General features: G+C 40.9%; 4 protein-coding genes across 6 annotated transcripts in view; 2 read left to right on the forward strand and 2 right to left on the reverse strand.

Moving 5' to 3' along the window:
* LOC143361483 (uncharacterized) overlaps positions 1-5,431 on the reverse strand; it is a 37,769-nt gene extending 32,338 nt beyond the window's left edge. Inside the window, exon 1 of the mRNA XM_076800908.1 lies at positions 5,397-5,431. Coding sequence (XP_076657023.1) covers positions 5,397-5,416 — 20 coding nt within the window. The 5' untranslated portion in view covers positions 5,417-5,431. The remainder of the gene's footprint in view (positions 1-5,396) is intronic.
* The window catches only part of LOC143361485 (ester hydrolase C11orf54 homolog), a 46,350-nt gene extending 31,203 nt beyond the window's left edge, over positions 1-15,147 (forward strand). Inside the window, exons 1-7 of one of the 2 annotated variants that reach the window (XM_076800912.1) lie at positions 13,033-13,187; positions 13,298-13,388; positions 13,756-13,854; positions 13,935-14,113; positions 14,172-14,433; positions 14,628-14,794; positions 14,864-15,147. In XM_076800912.1, coding sequence (XP_076657027.1) covers positions 13,098-13,187; positions 13,298-13,388; positions 13,756-13,854; positions 13,935-14,113; positions 14,172-14,433; positions 14,628-14,794; positions 14,864-15,037 — 1,062 coding nt within the window. In that variant the 5' untranslated portion in view covers positions 13,033-13,097 and the 3' untranslated portion in view covers positions 15,038-15,147. Of the gene's footprint in view, positions 1-13,032; positions 13,188-13,297; positions 13,389-13,755; positions 13,855-13,934; positions 14,114-14,171; positions 14,434-14,627; positions 14,795-14,863 lie in introns of those variants that run through there. The other variant, XM_076800911.1, reaches the window with a different exon arrangement.
* Positions 15,148-15,326: 179 nt separating this feature from the next.
* On the forward strand, positions 15,327-18,062 carry LOC143361486 (solute carrier family 35 member G1). The gene is made up of 3 exons (XM_076800913.1): positions 15,327-15,953; positions 16,123-16,338; positions 16,407-18,062. Exons 1-3 carry the CDS (start codon positions 15,636-15,638, stop codon positions 16,887-16,889), a joined length of 1,017 nt encoding a protein of 338 aa, XP_076657028.1. The 5' UTR covers positions 15,327-15,635; the 3' UTR covers positions 16,890-18,062.
* A 2,284-nt stretch (positions 18,063-20,346) lies between these two features.
* Positions 20,347-26,376, reverse strand: LOC143361480 (uncharacterized). 2 transcript variants are annotated; one of them, XM_076800906.1, is made up of 8 exons: positions 26,240-26,376; positions 24,943-25,308; positions 24,422-24,865; positions 23,948-24,340; positions 23,470-23,592; positions 23,162-23,398; positions 22,583-22,910; positions 20,347-22,108 (listed from the first exon to the last, which is right to left on the reverse strand). In XM_076800906.1, the coding sequence occupies exons 2-8, from the start codon at positions 25,269-25,271 to the stop codon at positions 20,777-20,779; spliced, it is 3,186 nt and encodes a 1,061-aa protein (XP_076657021.1). In that variant the 5' UTR covers positions 25,272-25,308; positions 26,240-26,376; the 3' UTR covers positions 20,347-20,776. The 2 variants fall into 2 exon arrangements, with proteins under 2 accessions (XP_076657021.1, XP_076657020.1); XM_076800905.1 differs by having other exon boundaries at positions 23,948-24,865.
* Between the last annotated feature and the right edge of the window lie 115 nt (positions 26,377-26,491).

Consider the following 26,491-nt stretch of genomic DNA (forward strand, 5'->3'; position numbering starts at 1 on the left):
GACTTTATTTCGGGCGATCGACACTGCCTTAAACCATATAAACCTCTAGACACGGCACAGATCATTTTCCTCGAAGAATAGCTAAAGGTGTACGTAACGTCACAGGTTCCAAAGAGGTATGGTAAATCCACGGACCGTAAGAACCATGCCAACGCTTGGCTTGGGGGGAAGGTTAATGGCTGAAAACAAATACTACACACATCTGCCATTAAATGAAAACACAATCCATTCGAGTGTTTTTTCATAGTAAACAACTCATTCGGAGAGCTGCCTTAAGAATCGTAGACAATAAAATACTCATGAAATGTTTCTGTGATTATTTAAATCGAATCAAAAGCATCTCGCTAGCACAATTCATAAAATAAAAAAAATTCCTCTCCATCACTAGTACCACAAACATTTATTGCATACCTTCCAAATTTAATAAATTCGATTAATCCACGTTTAGCTTCGAGATAACGAATTGCATTAATTTAACAGCCAATTTTCACTGGGAGCGCAACTTGAAAACGAAAGAAATATTTTTTTTTAATTGAAACATAATATTCGTTAGAACCACGTCTAGGGTCTACGATCTGACGATGCAGCACCGATTATGCTGCCCAGTGATCAAGCCTTCTTCGAAGACGAATCACAGTCGCTTTCAGTGATCAACGGACACGAAGAAAAAATTGAATAAGAAAGGAAAAGGCTCCGGCACACATCGCACCATCGATGAAAAGAAATCAAACGTGGTCCCGAGGCTCGAATAGCCGGCCACTAGTTGAATAGCACCTGATTGTAAGACGTGCACGTTCAGACGCAAATTAGTAAGTCTGCTCGCAATCCGGACCAGCCTTTTTCTTGCTTCCGACGAGCAATGGCTGCCATTCAACCTGCGCGATGACACAGGAAGCTGACAGTTGTTGCAGGAATATGCGCTGGCATCGAAAATTTTCATTTTTAATTTCCTGCTTCAACATACCTGACCGGGGAAATTCGAAACACGGAGATTGAAGAACGTTGATTTTGCATACGAATGTAGAAGCGACGTAGATCTAATTTTTACTGTAGACGCGTACTGTTGCAAATATTGTCCTAGAATTTTTTCAGACTTTTTAAAAAGTTGCATCATAGTTGAAAAAATCTGTAGTCTAGCAACAAGAAAAATGGAGATTCTCAAAAATGAAGCCACTGAGAATGCAGTTTTCTCATGAAAGTTTGAAAGCGATATTGTTTATTTTTTCACCACAGAGACGTACTGGTATGATTATTGTTCCAGAATTTTTTCAGATTTTTTAGTAAAATGCATCATGGTTAAAAAAATTGTTTACTTGAAAGTTCCAGGTGTTCGTGAGCGAGAACAAAAAAATGTGCAGGTTTTGTCATCGATGTTCAAAAGCAACGTTGTTCATATTTTCACGGTAGCAACATACCACCACGACTATTGTCTCGGAATTTTTTCAAATTTTTTGATATAGTGCACCGTGCTTCAAAAAATTGAAACAGCTGAACCGTGCAACGGGATTTCAACGTTTCCTGTACCGGATGACCGTGTTAAATGATCCGAAGCGCTCGGGGCATTAAACTAGTATTTCGCCGACTATGCCGGGTTAATCAAGGAGCCTTTGACCCCGTTATCGGCTCGCTATCATTGAAATCGACTGGAGAGCATCGGTTCCGAGAATCACGCAATCCGTCTAGCCCTGTTCCTGGAGGCTGTAGTTGGTTTACAGTCCGCGGTGTACCTTACGATCCAATTAATTGGCACAATCGCGAGGCAAGCTGCGCCCGTTTAACTTCCGGTGCGAAGGAGAGGCATTGCCAGCAGCTGGCTTCCGTGAACCAGGCTACGAATAAAGTGGCGTTCGTCGGTGCGCGTTAATGTTCCCCGCGATACGAAGCAATAATCCCGAAGACGATCAAGTTTCCTAGACCGAACAATACCCCGGGAACCCCCTTTTCTTCCACGCGTCGCATAGGGGAACCGGCTGCCACTATTAAATCCGGTTTCCCTTGCAGGGAAACTTTTCGCCACGCCCGTTCACACTAATTTCCTCCACTGGCTCGATGGATCGGGGGAAAAAGTTGCTATTGCATGCAGAAATCATCTACCCAAGATCTACGTGAGCGAATCGATACTTTATCTATCGGAAGATCAACACGTTGAGCACCTCCTCGAAAATTAAAACAATGTTCCCTATACGTTTTCGACTGTTTTAATATTTCTATTAGCCATAAATAACGTTGGAAGAGTAGACACAAGTGATAGATAACGTGACTGGGCAAAGTCTGATGAGTATGTCGCATGGGGGAGAAGTTTCCAGCTTACGGAACATTGAAAGTAAACGTGTCTGTAGGTTTAGAGTCTGAAAACGAAGTTGAAATTTGGTATAAATAAACCTGCAAGTGGATCAGAGTCCTCAAGACACCTAGTCTCTTTGACACGGCCATCGAGGATGAACTGTATGGCATCGATATGATGCGAGTATATTGACATAGGCACACGAGCAAACCTCCCGAGGGGTTCCGGAAAAGTTGAATTCATTTGCGCGGCCTTGTGAAACGCACGTGGCCTCGATAAGGAGTACACAGAGCATAGGAGGAGGAGGAGGAGAAGAGAAGAAATGGTCGATCGATCGGGGAAAGACGGAAGCCCGAAATTAGGGTCCGATCGGAATTCGGAACGCCGAGGCTGTACAATTAATTCCGAACATATGTCCATGTCTTTCTTAATCGCTGGATGCCGGAACGTCGGACAGATAACAGATCTGACTCGGTCGTTTTCGATCGGTGATACCGGCAATGTATCTATTGGCAATCTATTACCCTGCGCTTTCATTTTTCGATGACTTCCGATTGTGCGTTGCCGAGCAAGAGGACCCTTTCTCATTGGAAAAATAGTTATTCTACTAACAATAAATCCAATACGAATAACGTAGCGACACCCATAAGCGTTCGAACACCGTGCTGCCGTGCGATGGGGGTCAAGAGTGACAAGTAGCGGGGCACGCGCGCGCGTTTTTCCGGGCCGACACACCTAGTTGGTTCTGTCGGTTGGAGGAGCAATTAATGGAACCGCAGGAAGGCAGCCACGGTGGCAGCCTCTCCCTCTGCTGTCCCGTGCTTGCGGCGAGAGACGATGCGCCATTAAATTATGCGTCACCGCTGTGTAGCGGTTTATGGCCGATACGACTCTACACACTGTACACACAGACCAGAAGGGAATCCGACGTATAGTTCCTCCGTGGAAACCGCGTTAACGCGCCATTTCGGAGATCGACAAGGCGGGGCCTCGTCGCAACGTACGGAACCCGCCCTGCCAATTTCCCTCTGTGCAAATTATTATACAAGAGGGAACGAACAACAGACAGCGAGCAGAGCAAGCGAGCGGAGATCTCCTCCATGGCGCCGGAGTAATAAAACCCATAGTCGAACGCGCGATCGATTCGATACTGTTCGGACCTTAGGGTAGCCCGTCCAACGACTGAACGTAATTCTTATCAAACCAAAAAATATAACATTTGCGATGCCCATGTTGAAATTTGATTTTCAGTAGTTGAACTGTACCGAACGAATCTTTGTAATCTGAAACGAGATTCTCAGGCGACCTTGCTACGGGGAAATTGTTCGTTCAGAATTGAAATTGTTGACGAAGCAACAAGGAAGAGAAGAGAAACGATGTACACCCGAAGATTCGAACTTTTTCTCCGTATTCCTGAATCTTCTCTGTATCGACTAATCTGCTGTCCACTTATCTCCAAGCTCCTCATCTTCAGTGTCTTTTACACTAGAGGACAGCAGAAGTACTCAATGTTTCGATCCCCAGCTGGTCCCTCAAAAAGAAATTAGCCCTTAGGCTCCTAAGGGGGTAGAAAAACAGATGATCGGCGGGAAGATAAACTTAAACCAGGCTTAGCCCTCTTTATCCAGGCTTGAGGAGGGAATCCTCCAGAAGGAAATTAACAGGCGCAAGCGGGGAGATCCATGGGAAAGTTCGAGAAAGATCTCGCGCTTGGCGATCTCAGGCTTACGTTCGAGCTGCGACAGAAGTTACGAGAACGTTGATCAAATCTGATCATCTAGCCACTAGACTCCAGTATGTCAGTTCTTTATGATGAAAAGTTAAGTTCTAACGGACTTTGGTCCGCTAGGAAAAAGATTTGATTTTCGCAAAAGAAGAAGTTACTTCAAACGACCACAGGAACCACTCCTTTCAAGGAAGTACATTTTTCGGTATGCCAATAAGATCACGAATGATGAAAACGACGACAAAAGCGAAGGAAGAGCAACACACTCAACGCTCATTTTCACTGATCACACGATACCAATACTCCCTGGTCTCCTACCGCAAACACTCTCACTAAAGAAACAATAATAGACCAAATTTCCACACCGTGATGTGATCTTTAATCGGAGGTCCGTCGTAAACGTGCCTTTAGGGGGGCTTAGGCCTGGTAGCCGCGTTGTCAAGCGAGATAACGGTGATCGAGGAGAGGGTGGCCAGCCAGTTTTCGTTCGATCGCGATATTTTCGGTTAATCCGCAAGGTGGTAGACCCCTGTAAGCCGTGTGACTGCTGAAAAGTCATGAACCCTGCCCACGTCGCTCCAGGACAAACAACGGGACCGAAAAGTTCCCTTCCTGTTGCCAAAAAGCTGATTCCTACGATTTCGGGCGTTTCCTGAAGTATTCGCAAATGAAGTTACGCCTGTAATTATTAGAGGTGTGCGGGGTACCTGAGCCTCAAGTCGGGTCGGGTCGGGTCGGGTCGGGTCGGCCCGATGTAAAATTCGGGAGCCGATACTACGACGGCAGCATAATTTTTCCCCTAAAATTTGTAAGTTGGGCAATCCATGAAGAAAGAAAGCATTACAATATGCGGAGGCGAAGACGGTGTCAAACTTAAAAATTTGACGGGAAAAATTATGCTTCCAAAGCTCAGTGTCGGCTCCCGAATAAAAAATTCCCGATTTTCGGGTCCCAGCACACCCCTAGTAATTATTTTATATTATTAAGTAAGTGTTTTTTGTACAGGATTCTAGGATTCTTTTCGACTGTCGATGTTAGAAGCGAGACGCAAGCGAGACAGCAACAAATTCACGCTCAACTGTCCGACGCTATGTCGCCGTGTATCAAAGTACACGTGTAATGCGAGCGAATATTCGTGAAACACACGGTGGTTCCTCGTGTGTTTGATATTACACGGATCAAGATCCGGATTCGTTAATTACACGTGTACAACGTGAAACAGGGACCTCGAATTCCTACGCAGTGCTAGTATGACAGAAGCGCAGCAGACAGGAACAGGCTAAGGCGGTCAGGTGATCGAGCGAAATCGCTTAGGGATGCACCGATGCAGCCGGGGATTATCGCATCGAGCATAATCGCATGCAAACCGTGGGGTAGTATACTCACTTGTTCTGTATGGTGAGCATGAACTGCAAGAGGCCAGAGATCTCTCGGCGATCTCTCGCGATCTCTCGCGATTCGATGGATCCGACTTCGGGCCTGAATGGCTTAGGCACGGCCAGCCGTATTATCTCATAGAGGAGGCTGAAGATGCTCTCTCTTTCTCTATCTTTCTCTCTATCTTTCTCTCTCTCTCTCTCTCTCTCTCTCTCTCTCTCTCTCTCCCTGTGCGTGCGTGTGCGTGTGTGTGCGTGTCCATTCAGTCTCGATATAAAGGTACACGCGGGGAAGGGGCCGCCATAAAACCATCTGAATGGCGAACACGACTACAAATATGTATAATCGGAGCCGGCTGCAATGTTACGGCCGGGTACGATGTGCTCCAAGATCGACAGCTCGATCCCAGACTTGGATCTTGCGATCCAGAATTAATCCTTTGCACCACGAATTTTTTCTTTCGATTTGAACCACGATTGAGATAGGATCGAGCCACTCGTGTTCGCCAAATTGATGATTTTTAGAAAACATTTGGTGTACTAATTAACCCGTTTGCATCGCCAGCGTATACAGAGTGTCCCATTTTAAACAGCAAATGCGATTACTTCTAGAACTATTTGTTATTTGAAAAAATGTTTCATACCGTTTCTGTTTCGAGGGGGATGTGATCCAGTACGCATGAAGGACACATGAAGGTCATCTGAATTTTTTATGCACTATTCTCGGCACTCCGAATAAAAATGTATCAACCTATTTATGTGGAAAAATTATTACTGTGGAAGATATTTTAATATTAATTTTAATATAGTTCGCATCGTTTGCAGGAAATGGAAGCCAATTAGAACTTTCCGACCGTTTCCCGGCCGTCGAATAAAATTGAGGCTCATCTGTTTGGAACCGGCAGCCCTGCTAAAACCCCATTATGTCTTCCGTAATTCGAGCCGAGTGTACCTAAGCGACTCTTAGCCGATCCAACGCCTCGGGACAAAAAGTAATCGCAGCTCGCTGCGAGGCACGTATACGCGTCGTAACACTTTCAAGTCTATCCGTTCTTATCCTTCGAATAACCGAGGGGAGCCAAGAGGACGGAAGCAAAAAGGAGGAGAAAAGTTTGCGACATATCGTCCTCATGATCTCCTCGAAGAAGCCACGCACCCCGAAACCAACCCCATCTCTGTAACCTGTTAACCGGCAGCGACGAGTAAACTCGTTGGTACTCGGCTGCTCAACCCTTGACCTTAATTGTTCCATAAATTAATCTTAGGACGACAAATCTTCTGGATCTTCAACTTTGACCCTTGCGTGGCCAACAAAGTATCCAGGCATTCGCAAAATTTTCTCCGATAATTTTCTTACGTAACACTTGAGAAAACGTAAAATTACGTATAACTCTTTGTGGGTTATTGCCTCGAGCATTTTCTACATTTTTACTTCAGAATTATTTTTTTATAAAATTAACAATTCCTCCGTGGTCTTGAGAGAACATCTCAATATCGAACGTGGTTCTGTATAGCTCGTTGCCTCGAGCGTTTTTAACATTTTCATCTCAGCACGTTTGTTTTATGCTCCCCTGAAAATGTTGCTAAATTAAAACCGAGTATCCATGTTTTCGATACTATTATTTTCAAAATCAAAAATGCCAAATAATCCTGATTATCGAAGCTTCGCTAGAAGCGATTTTTCCTTTCAGTGCATATTTTTTATGTTTCAACCAAGAGATGCGTCCTTTAGGCGTCAACTTTCCTCCGACATTATTCGATCTATTTTTAAAAATGTGATGCAAAAGGGGATTAAAATTAAATAAATTATTTCTGGTAAGGTTCTGTAGACTCTCCTGAATTAGATAGTATATATTTTTATACCAATGTACACAGTTTGGTATATTTAAACAACATTTAAATCGAGTTACCGTTACTTTTTATGAAAAATGCAACGCGAAGTGGGATTAAAATTAAATAGAATGATTTCTAGTAACGCTCTGTAGACTGTAATATATTATAGTTAAACAGCATTCGAGGGGAAGCATCTTTAACTTGCAACCCCTCTGTGCCGTTTCGCTATTTATTTTAAAACATATCTTTTGGTTGGTTTTTTGATTGGATTATTTTTCGGCAAGATTCAGCATGAATTCGCTCAATGATCAAACAAACTCATCAGAGTTTCCATGGCCGCCCAGTGCATAATATTCGCAACGCTTCTGCGCAGCCTTAGACAGTAAAGACGATGTACCAATGATAATAATAACAATGATTACATCATTCCGACGTTGATTGCTAACCGACACGCCCCAGAACCCTTATTATTCATCTTTCGCTATGCCCGCGCGGGTTTTCACGGTAGAGAAGCCACCCGGTTAACAGGTTAAACATGCAAAAACAGATTAGCGCGCGTGTCGTGACTCGTGGTTGCAATACTGCAAACTGCAGCCACCGAACCACCGAAATCGCTGGTTCATCATCTCATCGAGAAAATAATTAACAGAACATCCCCCTTTAACGCTAAGCGAGCGTCCAGCAATTAAAGCGACCTGTTTACTGCTATTTGCCGGACATTTTGTCACGCGACATTTCAAACTTCGATCTATGAAACACACCGACACAGCGCACGCCCATGCAATTTTATTAGAGACACAAGAAAATTGAAAACTGATTATGACCGAGCTCTTCAGTCCTTCAAGTGTCTTCAAGTGTTTCGCAGAATTTTTGAAAATTCTATATCTGTGCTCTTAATTATTTTTAACGACGAATATAGTCGACAAAGAGTGAATATACCGTAAAGTTGTCTTTTCGTTGTAATAATTAAATCGACGCGTAAGCGTTGAGAAAGTGCACGCGTGGAAAAAATGATTATGCGATTTTGAAGCAGTCCGTATGGGGAGAAAGGGCAATTTGGCTGGATGTGTACGGTAGTGCCTCGTTAGATGACCACGCCATAAGAAGAGATTTATTCAACTATCGATAAAGACGATTATTTCTTCCTCATCGAGTCCATTGTCTCGCAAGGGATGTTCGAAAGACGACCCTCTCTGATTTCAATGAAGCTCCCTATAGCACGATAGACTTGTGCAAGAAACATAACCGTAATTCTAGCCGAAGATGTGTCCACCCAGCTTCGAGAAAATTACGTACGTGACTATGTACCTTGGGAAGTCCCTAGTCAGCTGTATCGCTCCATAGCGAAAAGCTTTATTCAATAATTACCGAAGGCCTGTCGCCTCTGGATTTTCCATAATGAAAAGCTTTATTCAATAATTACCGGTAGATTGCCACCTGTATTTTCCATAGTGAGAAGCTTTATTCAATAATTACCCGCGGGGTTGTCACCTGTTCGCCTAAAGAAAACACCTGGATGCACCTCAAAGACACTCGATATAGTAAATCGCTAGTCTAGGGATTTTATACGCTCACTGCGAAAGTGAGTATGCGAAATAGAAAACAGGAAGGTTTTTAGAAGACTCTAAGAACATTATTTATTGTTATTTATATTATACTTTCGGTGAAAATAAACTAGGTTCTCGAGATCATTTTTTAATTGCGATTTTGCATACATGTTTATAGGTATTTGAGGTGCATCTGCGATTTTTTTTAAGTTTTTAAGTTATATATTTTTTTATAGAATATGTTTTGCAAAACATGGATAACCGGTTGTCATGATTCCGGTCTTTCTAGTGATCGGAAACGAACAAATGGAGTTGTTTATTAATCAGTATGTATGCAGTTACGACCCGAGCCAAATTACTTGAATTAATTAAAAATATATGATCAAAAGATGTCGAGAGAACACGGCATAAATAACTAAAGCCACCACCTACATTATTGTTACAAACAAATATTACTGTAACAACGAAGAAGAGTTAGGTTTCAATGTATTGGCTGTGTGGTTGAACCTTGTACATTTTCCTTTACCGGAAAATATTGTACGCATTTTTATTATTAACAAAGAAAGGAAAAAGGCAGCTTTCAATGCTTTGAGCCAGGTACAATCACAGGAAAGTTTCTTTTCGAAGAAATAAGTTCGCAAATATTGTTTGTTATGAATAAACTTATTTGAGAAAAGAAAAAGACAACTTCCAGTGCCTCGAGTCAGATCTAATACAAGAAAATGATATCCTCGTAAGGATACATTCGCCAGCATGTCTATTGTAAATAGAAATATTTTTAAAAAATATTTTTGTATCTTTTTCAAGCTAGCTTTCAGTGCTTTGAGCCACGTACAATCATAGGAAAATTTCTTTTCGTAAAAATGCGTTCGCCAGCCATTTCTATCGCGAACAAACGTATGTAAAAAAGGAAGGAAAAGATAACTTTCATTGCTGCGAGCAAGGTAGAATTCCCAGGAAATTGTTTCTCGTAAAACCCGGTTACACAACATTTTTCTACAATGAAAAAACATATTTAAACAAAATACTAAAAAGGTAGCTTTCGATGCTCTGAATCAGGTACAACCCCGAAAAATTGTCTTTCCATCAAAACGCGTTTTTCAGACGAAATTGCAGTCGCTAAGATGGAAGAACGTTCGGGGGTAGGGTCGGACAGTTAACCGAGACAAGCAGGCGGCCATCTAGTGCGGCACTACCGTACAGATCGACGAAAAGGATGAAAAGCCAGCATGCTGAGATGGCGAGAGACCGTCGAACACGGCCGGGCACGATCAACCGACGTAACATCAATAGAGAAAATTGCTCTTACGCGTGTTTAAACGAGGACCACGAGAGACACGTGGTTGCAGTCACGAGGACGTTCCTTCTCGCGAACAAAACTCCTCTCTCCCTCTCTCTTCCTCTTGTTCTCTCTCCCTGGTTCTCTCTTCTTCTCCCACGCGACGCGAGAGAATCACTCTTCTCGTTCCCTTTCGTCTCTTTCCCAGCGATCCGTGTGTCTCCTCTCCCGAACAATAAATTCCCAGCTATACTCTGGCTTGGATCTTCGATCACGATCCACGGATCGATTTATCCTTCACCATCCACCAGACAACAGTTCCCCGATCCGTAAAGGATAGAAGGATGAAGATCTATCTTTCTTTTCTTTTGATAGTTGTTGAAGAAGCTTCTTCTCTTTAGATTTTTGTGGCTGGTGTTTTTGAAGAGTGCACTGCTGTGGGCTGACGGTTAGCGTGAAGTCAGATGTCGATGTTGATCGGGGAAAAAACAGAGATCGAGCACGATCGAGCACCGGAATGGGATTCAGAGAGCGACGGACGAAGTCGAAAGAGCGAACAGGTGTTCCCGCATGGCATGCGCGACCGCGTACTGACGCCGCGATCCAGGAACGTCGGCGTTGATACACGACAGACTCCTTCGACGCCCAATGCGCATCCACAACAACCCTGCCGACCACCGTCACACATCCAACCCTCTTCCCTTCCGACTCTTTGTGCTCCTACCCTTCTCACCAACATGCTTCTCCTGCTTTTCGTTCTTCTTCATTTTCATTTTGGTTAGGTTGCACGATGAGTAGCTTGCGGTTAGAAATTTTGATTCTCTGCAACAGATATTCGGAATAATAGTTATTCTGTTTTAATCGGAGTCTTTATATGTCTATGAATGTTTTAAACAGCTACCTTCGGAACCCTATGAAGCCCTCATATTTCGTCTTCCGAAAATAGTGAAATTAGGGTTTGTGATTAACACAGATGTTAATTTCCCTTTGGACTCTTTTGTCCCCTACCCTCCTTTGCGAGTTGCTTCTTCACCTTTTCCGTTTTGGTTGCTCGGAATAATAGTCCTTCGACTCTGTTTTAATCAGAGTCTTTAAATGTTTTAAGTAGTTATTTTTTGAACCCTTCGAAGCCCTGATTTTTGGACTTCCAAAATTTGGTATGACGCAACTAGGGTCCCCCTACTTTTCCTAGCGACTTGCTTCTTCTGATTCGGTTTCTTCTACTTCTTTTTCGTTTTGGTTGAGTTGCGCAATCTGTAGATTGCAAAATACGAATTTTCTGCATCATTTGCAAGAAACAGGAGATGATCAGAAATGTCTTTCCTCTTTAACAATTTCTATAAACTGATGATAAGACTTCAGAATTTCTGCAGTCGGGCGCCCTGCCGCTGCAACCGTCGATACTGCTAGTAAGCTGATAGTAATGCGTGGATGTTCTTGAATTCTTTGAATCCGTTCGGTGATCCAAGTTCCACCTAGTAATTCTTCTCAAAAATACATCAAGTCCGCAGTCCAGTGCAATAAGTAGACTTTTTCCAAAAAATGCTGAAGACTAAAGCGTCCCCACCATGGATTTGAAGATTGACGCTTCTCCTTTGCAACGATCTCCCAAAAGCTAAATTGCAAATTGCATCGATGTCTACAGAAAAATACATAAAAGACATTAAAAAAAAGAAAACAGGAATTCTACGCGTTAGACTATCTACAAGCCAACGTAGGATCGTTCAAGAAAGATGACCCATTGTCTAGCATATCGCGGCACAAACATAATTGGGTCTATCTCAATTTTTTGTTGAGCTACAGCTACAGATTTTTTCGATTTGATTCCTCTTAATTTTGATCGTGACTGGGCAAGAATATTTTGGTCCGTGTGAGGTTGCTTGTATAAAATAAAAGTCGATAATGTCCGGATACTTTTGATTGATACTGTACATCATGGTTAGGCTCAACCCTCGTGCACCGATCAGGTCAATTTGGGCCGAAAGTAAACCTTTGTTTTCGATTATAGTTTCTGCGATAGGGCCACCCCTTGTGTCAATTTGTCTTGAATTTTTTACAGCCAGTGATCGTTGCGATGAATACGAAAAGTCCAATTTAATTTCTTAAAGCTAAGTTAAATGCTAAGTTAAAATCTTCATCGCGGCTTCGCAATATTTGAACTAATTATTGAGCATAAGAACCCGCCGTTTAATGATTACGAAGAATCGTTCAACTTCCCATCAATGAAAAATATCAGTGAAAAGAGTTCACGCTGGAAATAGCTTTTATCCATCCTGAACACTTTACGATGCTATCGATAGTACTCCATTCTTATCAATTACCTTTTTTCGAGCACGTGTATAGTTCGATATGACGCAAATCAAATTTAAGTGGTTGCACCGAGTACTTTGCTTCATTTATAAGTAACTAAAATGCACTCCTCTGTACAAGAAATAGAATATTTGTCGTGCTACGATTGTTCTTTGAACGATTCTTACAAAATTTAATAGCGGGCATCAAACTATTATAGCTCTATGCAATTTAGAAGGTGCATGCATACGCGAACAACCGGTTGCATACTTTCGAGCGCCTTGCCATGACATCTATGATACAAACTACCAATCACTGGCTAGCGCAAAACTTTCCACGTCAATCAGAACTTTTTATCTTATCTCACGTACGATGCTAAACATTTCTTTTTTTGGTCGATCACGGTTTATCGTATTTTCTTCTCGATTCTAAAAACAATCAAAACCACTAAACCATCTGTTAACACAATTATAACGTCGATAATCGCATTAATATTCACGGATTTCGCTTCCATCTCCACGACACTTGCGCGCGCGATACAAACGCGAAAAATCAAATCTAAATTCATTACTAGAATCAAACGAATTGTAACAGATATTTCTTGGTATTTCCCAAAGTTTGACAACACCAAAAAACAGATTGTTAATTGCTATAGAGCATAATCGTGTCACTGTACTTGCGGTTCAAGTGCACAGAGATTTCTGTTGCTGTTACGAAATGAAATCATGTACAAACACGTGATTAGATAAATGCGAGGTTTTTAATGACAAAATGTAATCGGCATTGTACCAATCATTACGTACTCCGCAAACGATACAGTTCAGAACGATCTCCTGATCAAGCCAGACTTTCGGTAAAATTAGTATTAATGTCACGTTGTGAATAAACCATTATACTGCATTTGTTGAATTACGTACCGCTTCAATCATCGCTTGAAAACTGCACGTTCTTCGTTTATTTTAGAACGATCCAGCAACAATGTCTTTGGACGTAAATGGACTCAACATCGTGAAAAGGGAACTGCTCGTTCCTTCGCTCGACGAAATCAAGGATGGTAAGTCATCGATTGTGTATCGATCGATTATGGTACAGTAGAACCTCCCATATCTGTATTGACTTAAAAAAATAACTGGATAATAGAATACTTAATTTTTTATATTAAATTTCATCTATTCTTGACTGTTAGATCAAACAATTCTTTAGCATCAATGACTAGAGTATTGACTTTCACATTATTCAACATGAAACTTATTATGATTAGGGTATAAAAGATGCAAAGAATTTAAGGAAAAGCATACGTTGTACACAAGTATCGTAACAAAACATCTGCTCGGGTAACATACCCTCCGGATAATAGATATGGGAAGCTTTGCTGTATTATGGTAATTTGGAACAGTATGACACATGTGTTTTCCCCACAGTGATAACAGAAGGCCTGACCAAGAACTTCTCCGAGGTTCAGGTCGAAGTTGTGGACTGCCCAGACTTAACGCAAGAACCTTTCATGCTTGCTGCACCAGGTAATTACACATTCCAACTAAAATACCCTCTCTCGAATATTTTCTATTACGGCTTAAGTTATTCTACGATATGTAATCAGGCTTAGGAGGTAATACTACGGTGCTAGAAATTGGGGGTCCCCCATTCCTTCTTCCTTTGGTGCAGAGAGACAAGGTATACGATGTCCAAAAGCTCGTGAAACACTTGCAGTGCTGCAAGAACCCCTTTGTCATTGGAGCGGGAGCTGGACCATGGCCACACATAAATTGCAACTGCGAGGTATGCTCTGTAACTTGTGTTTTTCGAATTGCTTCATTCATCAGAGAATCCCTTGCAGCTTATGATGAATCTGGTAATGCCAAACGACAATGTGAAAAACGAGAGCCGTATTGCATCCGTCGACAAAACCGATGGGAAATGTGTGCTGCAAACCTTGCCCGACAATGAAACAAGACTGGCTCTGTTAGCCAACCTGTTTGTCAGCGAGGGGAAACCAGGGCAGGTGTTAAAAGTTCATGCCAAGAAACGCACTGGGAACAATGATTTCATTGCGAGCATGCAGAAAGCACTTGAGCAACACTACCAAAACGATCTTGTTGGTGCGTGCACATTTCACAAAAAAGTTCACAGTCATCTTTAGCCCTATGCACTGCGACTTGTTTTACACAGTGATTAGAACTTCTTTGAAATTCAGAATCTCTTAAAAGAACAAGGAACTTCATATAGAAAGATTCAGCATATTGTAGAAATATCTTGGCATATGTTACTAATAGCATAATTTTGAAAATTGTAGGATTAGGAGGAACGTTCCTAATGAACGACGGTAAAATTAAGCAGCACGTCATGAGCGACTTCTCAACGGTTCCACTGAACACAGAAGCAAAGCTGAATAATTGGCTACGTTTCTACAACATGTCCACACCCCTAATCGCCGTGGGCACGTTCGTCAGCTCCGAAAGCGTAATTATAACTGCACCAAAGATTCATTATGCGTAGATCTAAGTTTTGTAACGTGTATCGTCATTTTAGGACATCGATCTCCGTGTCCAACATTTCCACAGCTTCTCCAATCACGGAGAAGGAGGTCATTATCACATTGATACGACTCCGGAAACTATTGAATACTTAGGGTACTTCAATTTAGGAAATGTGCTGTACCGTGTGGATCAGCCAAAGACTGCTCTACAGTTTGGAAAGGACTGATTCGTTCCAAGAGAACTTCCACAAACTGCCATGAGGATCTGAGCGTGTTTGTCTCATACTGTTTTAAGGCTACGCAAACGATACAATAAAAGTTATTGCATTTAACAGCAGCACGATTGAATGGATATCTAGTGGAAGGGTGTATGTTACATTTCATGAAATATTCACCCTGCCTTTCCATTCAGTTCCTGATCTTCAGTACTATTGTCAAGTATTCAAATCTGTGCCAAAGTGATTTATACATTACATTGGCACTTGCTCCATAGCAAAATTTGTAACATGCGCCCATCTTCTTCATATATATATGATTATACGGAGATTGCCTTTCCAGTAAATTAAGCAATAATTTTCTATATTTTCCACGCGTGTTTCGGTCGTTAACTCGTGTGTAATAGTTTCACAGTTTCACGATTAAGAGTGTCTAAATCCGATCGTCGTTATATTTCCCAAATCTTCCTACCGTCCTTAATCCTCCATAATCTGTTTGACGTGCAAAGCTGTATGTTAATTCTATCAGACGGCAGACGGTAGACGATGGTACATCGCCGGCATCTCGTTCAGTGTAATCGTATAGCGTAGCTGTTAAGGTAGTCGAACCATGAAAATGAAGTTCAGCATCGACTCCACCGCTTCTTACAACAGTATAGACCCGGCGTACCTGCATACAGAGCAATTCGCCAACAATGCTCAGGCTTATCAAGAGGGCACCAAATGGTATGGCGTGTTTCTGGCGTTTCTCTCGGGTACGTTCTTCACGATAAGTTCAGCGTTGGTCAAAGCCATTCAAAATGTGGACCCCATGGTGTTGCTCGCGATCAGAGCTATCCTACAAATGCTGGTCATGGCCGGTGCAGCGTTCAGAGCCTCCAAAAGCATATTTGGTCCCAAAGACCAGAGGCTACTGCTGCATTTCCAGGTATGTTTACTCCAATCCGCGAAATTACCATAGTTCTTCAAACTTTTTTAGTCCACACAAATCGTTTACTTTTTCGTTATTATTTACGATTGGAAATACTAATGAGGAAAACAATTGACTGATTTCTCAACATCTTCGGTATAAAAGACTAATAAATTACCTTTCGCAGGGAATAGTGGGAGGCGCAACTCTATCACTGCTGTATTACAGCTTCCGTGAATTACCCATAGGAGATGCGACGACAATTATATTCAGCTCTCCTGTTATAGTCATCGCGCTCTCTTTCATTTTCTTGAAGGAACCGTGCGGCATACTGCGTGTGATAGTCATGTGTTCGCTCTTCGCAGGTGTGGTCTTTGTGTCCAAGCCACCATTTCTGTTTCAGGTAAAAGAGTACACCATTGTTAAAGGTCTCGTTAAGATCGTCTAATAACATTATTTATATTTGTCTAGATACACAGAGCTGAGCCGTATAATCTGATCGGGTATCTGTGCGCTATCCTAGCAACGGTCTTTACAGCTCTGAATATCGTCATCATGAGAAAGTGTTCAGAGATTCATTACTCCACGATCATCTTCAATCTATCATGGTGGTCCCTTATCACTGCAGTGTTCTTCTTCTGTATCGTAACGGAGCAACACGTGCAGAAGCTGAAATTGCCCACGGACTGGTTCACATGGGCCAAGATAGCGTCGGTGGCGATCACTGGACTGTCCGGACAAGTTTTAGTGACGAATGCGTTGAAAATCGAAGGCGCAGGCAAAGTATCGGTGACCAGGTCACTGGACATCATACTAGCCTATGTTGTGCAAGTATACCTCTTCGGAGACCAGCCATCGTCCACTAGTATAATCGGCGCGTTCTTGATCATTGTCTCCGTCGTGTGCATGGGATTCGAAAAAGAGGTTTATAGTGTTTGCGATTTTATTCCCTAGTCAAAGATACAGTATCTTAAATTATTTATCTGTTCTTAGCATTAAACATAGATATAATATTATACACATTTTTATGAATGGTGAAAACATTGTTATTACACTATACTATATATGATCTTGGTAATTATAAAGTTTTCCAGATTTTACACAGTATAAAGACGAGCTCTACGCCAACTATCATTCATTTACATTATGTTCTTGGATCTCGCAGAGTCGTGTGTCTCGCATAAAATTGTTCATTTCGAGATATAGAAACAAATGAGTCAAGTACTTTATAGACAAAAACATCTCAACGAAATTCTCTGTATATCGCGTCGATATATGTAATAATAATAATAATCCGTACACTGTTCATTGTTTTACCCTTAAAACGGTGTACAAAGTGGCATTTCTCACGGAAATTTTGAAATTTTATAACTCAATGCATATTTACAATTGTACATACAGTTTTCTTCTTTTCTTTTTACCATGTATATGTACCTAGAATTATCCGTGACTTTGTGCGGACGTAATTAATCGTATCTCTCTCCCGGAATTGCTGATAATTCATTTAAAAAAAATACATCTAGGATTAACAATAAACCACTGTACCATTATATCGAAGATAATCGTATGTACAGTTTATCTTTTTCATTTCTCAGCTATTTCATCCTTGACAGATACAAACATTAGTCTAGTCCGAGAGACGCTAATTTAGTGCATATATGTATATATATATATGTATAAGTGTATTTATACATATTCCTTAGTGCTTAGTTTACAACCGAAGTGATACATGTATGTGTTTTTCTTCTCTCGAAGTGTTTAAAATTTTACCATGCAACACAGTATTATATAATATATACTACAACTACTTATTTATAGTTTTACTTATCCTTTAAAAAAGAAGCTACGGATACTTACATGCGATCAATCGTCTTGAAAGAAAGAAGCACTTTTTGTGAAAAAAAAAGAAGAAAGAATTGTGTACATACATGCCCATTTAGGGGATCTGTTGGTTTTACCTTGACATTTTTGATTTACATGTATTTTTTCCAGATTTCACCGCTGCCTGCACCGGCTGCTTTTCATGCACTCGTCAACCGAATCGATTTAAGAAACATTATTAGCTACCGTCGAACAGGAATGTATAAACTGTAACACTTTGAAATAAAAATCATTTGTACACGATAATATCGCCACTCGCGCGTGTGAATTTGTTTCTTTTCGACTTTCTCCTATAAATATATAGGATATATATTTACATACTCATTTTTTTTTGTTTTCGTTTTATCCAAAAAATTATTTTACATTGGTCGTGTAATTTCTCTGTTTTTCCTAAATACTTTTATATCGTAATTTTTCTTTCGACTGTACAAAAATCTGACTTATTTCTTCTTTTTTTTTTAGATAGCATCCATATATAATTACAAGTATCGTCACAGGAAGTTGTCGTTCCTCGAGTATGTACATAACATACAAAACATGATGCTGTCCTACTACGAATGTCAAACACACCCTACGGCGCTCAAACTTTTTTTCCGTGTTATGAAAATCATCATCTCTCTCCCTCTCAGCCCGCTTGTTGAATTTCCACGAATTCGACACGTGCGAAGATACAGAAACAAACGAACAATGCGCACTACGTGCCATTCTTAAAGAGACGTGGATAAGAACACGAAATAATAAAATATATGAGTATACGGTGTATATACATTTTAGGCAAAATGCTAGAAACAGTATCAGAATTTTCTTCATATTAAAAATATCTCTCGACTACAAAAATAGGGCACACACTGCTTTTGATTGATTGCATAATGCTGTTGAAACATTGTTAATCTTTCTTTTTCCTTTTTCTTTTCTATTTATTAATCACGTACGCTTTGAAACTGCAAAATGGTGCTGTGGCGAAGCCACATCGTTTGAGATACGTTCGTGTATGATTTTTGAGTAATTTTCGAAGCGACACTGACGTGAATTTTCATTGTTTAATTGCACGATTTTTCGTCTCGAAGAATTTCTTCTTTCGATCATGAGACGAGTTCAGTCTAAAATGGCAAATCAGCAAAACGTGTTTACAATTTTCATATATAAAGCTCGAATTTTTTTTTAGACAGTAACGATTCACATAAAATCCTCAAAATATAATGCACTCGATGTTCAGCGATATAAACTCATCGTCGGGGCAATATAGGTAAGTAAGCTAAAGAGTAATAGAAACTTTTGTTTAGTAATAAATAACACATCTAAGCTTTTCGAACTACAGTTAGAAGGAGAACTTTAACGTAAGTGTATCATTATTTATTTTTATAAAATAAACTGATTTTCATCAAATAAACTGTTTAAATATTATCCAACGATGATACCCTTAAAATATCTGTATGAAACTAGAACGTAAGATCTTCGATTAGAGACGAGACCTGAACTTTTATAAATCTATCTATTATGTATAGATTTATAGTAATGGAAACAATCCTACATAATCCGGTTCTTTTAAAAATAATTCGATCCAATGCTAAAGGTAGCACCCGACCCTAACAGGAAGCATCATCAACGTGCAACAACGAGAAGCTATGGAGGCATATAAAAACGTAAATACATATGCAACGAAGAAAATTCGAATTTCTTGGAGAAGATTGAAAGTCAGAACTTATTGTGCACGATGCGCCGAAAACAGAAAAAGTAGAAAGCAAATCATTTCAAGCTCCAAAACGTTTCATTTTTTAATGTTTCCTTCTTCATCAAATTCTACACATAATACTTCGTACAATCTACAATATACAATGCCAAATGTGATGAAGTAGCTCTTGATTTACTCCATCGGGACCATTTGGATATATGTGAATTATAAACAAAGTATAGCGTAATGATGAGCTTGTGTGTTTATCTTATAATAAATTATCAATGAAACGGTAACAATGCGTATTCTTGTTCCTTGGGTCACAAAATGCTCGACAGTATGAAAAACTAATTTGTATAAACGTTTCTTTTACGCAATGCGTGCAATATACGTCACGTATCTCACTGTAAGATCGAATTTATACGGTTCAGAAGGGAATAGTTTCTCTCGTGCCTCTGAAAAGAATCATCTACTGTTTAAAAAATCGAGATCAAACGATTAAGATTCTATCCCGAGTTCCAAGGGTTGTTACGAGTAAAAATGAGTGTTCAATTAATGAAAAGTAAGCCGACTGTAATATTGTATTCAAATTGTCTACGATAGTAATTCGATTGATCGATCGTTAAGATACCTAATCACTTAGAAGCTAAAAGCAAATATACAGTGTAAATTTAATTTATAGAAACGAGCGATCTTGCCGTAAAATACACTCGCTGGAATATTTCGAATGCCTTAATATTTTATGTACACAGAGTGTTGTTTCTTCTTTTTTTTTTTTGTTTCATTAAATTAATTTTCCTCGTAAAGTCGTGGATGGCAAAAGATTGATCTAACTCTTCATACATTGTAAACGTACAAAACATTTGCATCATGATTCCTTACCAATGTCGAGCCGAATGTGTGTTTGCTGAGTGTTCGGTAGAAACACGAGTAGTATAAAAACGAAAAACCCAACGACATGTCGCGAACGAGTACGGTCCGGAAAAGAACTGTTTTCCGTGTACCTTCGAATGACGCAATGAACTAAAAAAGAGACAGCATCAATGTGTTTAAAATACCATGTTAAACACAATGAAAAAACTTTAGTGCGCTTCATAGAGCAAACGAGCAGAGGACAGAATTTGTTTGGCAAAACAGTAACACGTGTGATATTATGCCAAATATCTCGAATCAAATTAAACACATTAAACCTTCATTGACCATTTGTTAAAATATTGTTTGATTAAACAAGTATTCTTAGAATAGAAGAAATTCGCATACCTTCTTTAATTGCATTGAACAAATTAAATCAAATATGTATCGGAACGTGCACCAACAACTCTGCACGGCTGGAGAACACCGCGGAACACATCTCGCACGTGTATTCCACAGCATCCGGTATTATAGTTTCTGGAATATCATCCACGGGCGCTATAACACTATGGTGAACGGCCAACATCCGTTGGGGCGTCGACTCGACTTTCACACTGAGTTTCATGTTCCCGGCGCCAATGTCCTCGGCATTGTTTACCTTACCCATATCGGGATGGTATTTATCCTCCTCGGCGGTGACGCTCGCCTCAAATGCAACTTCCAAATTACTCCCGTCGACCGCGTGCTCCATTAATCTCGCGGAGTCCGTGTTCTGCATATTATTATTATTCTGCATCTCTTCCTCATCGATATCCATCGGTTCCTGTTTGATCCCATGTTTCTGCTTCTTGATCTTCTTCAGGACGCCCGATCTCTTTCTGGGCGCCGGCTCCATCTTCTCGTTCACGGTAAGAATGTTACCATTATTGTTCCTGTGATTATTACTCGGCGCTTTCTGCACGTTAGGCTCCAGCTTGATGTTCGTCAACGGCATCATCTGGTGTGACGTCAGAGCTTTTTCTTCCTTTGGTTTCGTGAATGTGGCCGGTGCCGGTTGAAGCTTCCCCTCGATGTGATAGCTGACGTTCTTCGTTCTCGGTCGGTTCCTCTCGCCGCCCGGGAATATCCCTAACTTGTGTTCATTTGGCATCACTTTCGGAGTCCTTGTTACCATCGTTTTGGTCTTCTGACCCTTCTTGACTCCGTCGCTACCGATCTCTACAGGCACTCTCGTTTTTTGCGTGTGAATCATTTTTGGTCTGCCAGGCTGACACGAGGCCTGGGCCTCGTTCTTCTTCTCCTCTTTCCTGAGCTTCTTTTTCGACAGCTTGGACTTGCCTGGGTTCAGTTTCGAATTGCTGACGATCGAGTTGATGTTCTGCAGAGAGCTCTCGAAGCTCTTCAGAACGTTTTGGTATCCCTCCTCGACGTTCGACCGGTGCTGTTTGTTCTTCCTTCCGAGTTTCCTCTTGGTGTTGTCGTCCGAATCGGAGCCGGCTTCCATTATATCGTATTGATCGGTAACACGCAACATCGTGTTCGTCTCGTGCGGCTTCAGCTTGCGTCTCCTTTTGTATTTTCGCGGTCCAGTTTGCGGCTGGCGTCTCAACGCGGTGTTGTCGTCGCAATGCTGTACGATGTGCGCGACTATCTCCTCGGATGTGCCGTACGCATCGCCGCACACCTTGCACAGATAAGGCGTAACGCTACCTACGCATTTCGGATCGGGCCCTGAATGATGAGCGCGAACGTGCTCCCTTAGAACAACCTGGGCAAATGAGAACGTTAATATGCGATTTACATGGGTGCTGAAATAACGTCTGTAAAATAGTACTGACCCTGACGGCTTGTAACTAAACGCGAAAGATACGAAACTAAAGGGAAACATCAAAGTTTTTTATACAGGGTGTCTCGTTAGGGGGGAAAATTATCGTATCTGGAAGGGGACATAAGGCTCTGAGGGTGAAGGTCGTCTCAAGGTCAGTTAATTCAAGAAAGAATAGTATAAACACAAAAAATTACATACACTATTACGTATTACCTTTTGCTCTTTCACATTTTCTGATATTTATTATTTGCAAGAAAAACGCTAGCTGGTAATAACGTGAACTATCCTGTATATAAGAAACTTTAGAGTTTCCCTTTAGTTGCGTACCTTTGCATTTGGTTCCAACCTTATTGCGACAGGTAATAGTATACAGTAGCCTCTAGGTAATAGAGCGTGAATTGTGCTTTAACTTACTCTCTGATTGAAAGCACGCGGACAAATTGCACATCCATATGGCTTCTCGCCTGTATGAATGCGTTCGTGTTTTCTCAATGTACCACCGTCAGCGAACGCTTTCCAACAAAATCTACAACCATATGGTCTCTCTCCGGTGTGGATACGTATGTGAATCTGTTGTGAGCTGCGGCTGCCGAATGTTTTTCCACATTCCCTGCATGGAAAAGAGCGGCCGCCCAAATCTTTATTATGCGAATGACGATGGCTGACCAAAGCTCTACCATCAGGAAACTCCTCTCCGCATTCGTCGCAAATCACCATTTTATTACGATGCGAGACCATGTGTCTGAAAACCGAGTAAATAGTTTTCAAAAGTTTTAAAAACACATTACTACAGAGCCTTCCGTATCCAGAAATGATCGGGACGAGTTCTCGAAAATTTTCGGGATTATTCCCGACCATATTCGAGAACCCAATTCGTCTCGACTCGTCCCCACCATCGAGTACCAGAAATTTTCGGGTTCTCGCAGACCTCTACTAAATACTCTAATTTCCTATTAACATGAATATGGAAGGCTCCACTGTTCCGATACATACCTCCGTAATCTGGCTTTGCTGTGAAAACGTTTTCCGCATTTTGTGCACCCAAAGGTTTTATCAACATTGTGCACCCAAGAGTGCTTCAACAAACTTCGTTTGTCTTTGCATGTTTTCCCGCAAAGTGTGCAAGTGTTCGGCGGAGCATCCTCGGCATGATTTTGACGAACATGTTCCGCGACTTCAGCGTCGTCGCGACATCTTTCACCGCATAGTAAACACCGTCGACTGGGTGATCTAAATGCAGTAAACTAATTAATTTACCCGAATTTACGTACTTCTATAAACAAATTTTGTGCGAGTAGTACCTAGCGTGAAGTTCAGCGTGCGCTAACAACGCTAAAGCCTCTTCGAACCATTCTCCGCAAACATTGCAAACATGATGTTGACTCGAACCTTCCATTGTGTCATCTTCTTGCTTGATATGAATCCTAATGTAACCAATATCAAAATTAAAGTGATAGTATTATGAATTCTGCTGCAAACCGAAAAAAAAATTTAAACAAAACGCAACTTTGATCTATGTATGTGGTCATAATAAATACATAATCGATCTAATTACTGGACTGCAGATCTTTATGCAAAATAAAAATCTTCTGAGTCAACTGTAAGAAATAGACATAAAATAAAAATATATTTTTTCTTTTAATAATGTTAATCAGTCAAAAATAGTGCAGCAATATTTATAAATTCTTTTAATGTCTTTGGAGTTTTGAATTTGACCTACTCAATTTTGTTATAAATGTATAAAATCTGCAGTCTACTAATTACATAAGATAATCTTACTTTTGGTGTCGCTTAAGTAAGTCCAAACGATGAAAGGGAACACCACAGGTGTTGCAATAAAATTCTCCAAATCTCTCATCGCCTGTGTATGTGGCATCATTGTCGTATTCTTCTGTGTCAGATTGTACGGTACCACCGTGTTTAGCGCGAACGTGCTCTCTTAAACTGTTAACATCCCAGAACATGTCACCGCATGATGTGCATTCGAAAGGACTGTCACCACCGTGTATACGCGCGTGTGACGCCAGTGCCTTTTCTCGTGCAAAACCAACACCACAGAATTGACAAACGTATGGTTTTGTGGGGTCGGTTATAGGCCACCTTGGTGCTTGAGGTTCAGCTGATACGGACGTAATCTGATCGTTCCACTTGGAGCTTGACGCATAGTTACCACTGCATGTAGAATTTCTACTAGTCATTTCCTCTAATAAACGCGTATCTTCGTCAACATAATCGTAAGATTCATTGACGTACTTGCCCATATCCATTTTACTATCCTCAACAGTACGTTTTGGGAGAGTGGAATAATTTTTGCGTTTCCTTGGCGCGCTAGACTGAACTTTCTTACGTCTACCTTTGGTAGACTCCTCTACTTCTGGCGCAAGAGGGTCATCGTCATTCAAATCGTCCTCCAAACCATCTCGGGATGGAGCGTACGCATGAATCTTTAAATGATTCATGAGATCACACTTCCGAGCATAGCGTGCACCACAAAGATTGCAGCCATGAGGACGATCTGTCTGATGCGCCACCATGTGATTCATTAAGTTCGCTTTTTTCCTGAACCTTCTGCTACAAAAGTCGCAAGGATACGGTCTACTGTTTGTGTAAGAATCTTGGTCGATAGGCAAAGGTATTTCCATGTCATCGTATTCGAGTAAATTATCATGAGACACTTTAGAATCTGGTATCTCAACCCTATAGAAAATTAATCGAATTAGTCTTCGAATCTGATAAACACAAATCAATGAACTCAGTTTTATTATAAAACCTACCCATCTTCGTGGCCAGATCTATCCCAATTGTCTGTTATTACTTCTTCCGTAACCTGTATGTTCAGATAATCGTGTCCTTGGTCTTGCGGCACTATGTATATAGACTCCATGTCGCTAGATTGTGGAACCATTAAGATTTCCGACTCTGTTGTAGGAGTAACATTTGGACCCGATTCAACCGTTTCTTCAACGGTGACCTCCTCGCAAGCTCCGATTACTCCTTCCTCTGGAGCAACTAGCTCCGCTTCTAAACCACATATCACTTCTTCGTGAATAACGTTCCCCACCTCTTCCACCCATTGCAATGTTAAATCACCAGGTACATCCATTTTGTTGCAATACAGATTTACTTGATCACTGAAATCACTAGAATCGAAAAATGATATTGAACTCATTGGTACAACTTGTATTCGTCCACTAGCAAATTCTATTGAAATACGCTGTGCCAAAGCAGATATCTTAATGACACTGACAATAATTACAGCTATGAACTTTTAAATTATACATTGTGCACGATCATTAAATGTTGGCAAAATATGCGAGCTACATTGCCACACTTCTAAGCAAATGTACATTGTTTCAATACGTTCGTTACCGTTCGATCTCCGAAGAAAAAATATAATTATTTACTTACTTTAAACGTAAAAATATAGCATGATTGTAACTTAAACCAAGAATGATTAATGTTTTTATGAGAAGAAAAGAGTAATAATCGTATAGAATTTTCGACTCCGGGGGTGAACGATTTTTACTTGCGAAAATATTCTTCGATCATCGATATAATTATTTAAATCAAGATCGAAGTGTACCTTAATATTACAATTGTAAGTGGCAATGTCGAAAATGAAATTTCGGAGCAATTTCAATTAACGTGTACGCGGCTCGGGAACGCGAAATCACACGTCGGCGAGCGTCTTTGGATTTTCGACATACGGCCCCGAGAAACTGTTCCAATGAAGAATATTTAAAATTGTTGACGTCTAAGGTTATATCATATAGGTTATGACTTTGGAGGTTATAGCAAGTATATCTAAGTGGAAAACAGTTTTGCATGGAGAAAACGAGAGTGAAAAGTGGCGAATCTGTCGTTTGTGAAAAACAAAGGGTGGCCGATGGGGCAACTGTATTTTACATATGATCAAAGTAGTAGCCATAGCCTCTCTTACGCCAAGCCTCCTTCCATCCAATTACATATTACGAACCACGGCCAAAGCGGCACTCGTTCGCGCGTGAACAGAGATTTTCTAGCCCGATTCAATTACGATACGAACAGAGTCGATCACAATGATTTACTTACTGTTCAAATGTCTTCCGCACAGCTATTAACCTAACCAAAAATACTCTATCGGGATCGAGAACAGCGTCGACCTTCGGTTGTTTTCAATTTGGAGGGGATACGTTTAGAAATAAATTGAACAAAATGGCCGACAGACATGACTTTAAACAGAAACGACGCGTAAACGTAGACCGAACACCTCGTGAGTCCTCGTTACCCAAGTCGACTGCCTTATCGACTAGAAAACTAAAACCACGGAACACAAGAGGCAAT

Source organism: Halictus rubicundus, chromosome 15, assembly GCF_050948215.1.
Source record: "Halictus rubicundus isolate RS-2024b chromosome 15, iyHalRubi1_principal, whole genome shotgun sequence".
Lineage (NCBI taxonomy): Eukaryota > Metazoa > Arthropoda > Insecta > Hymenoptera > Halictidae > Halictus > Halictus rubicundus.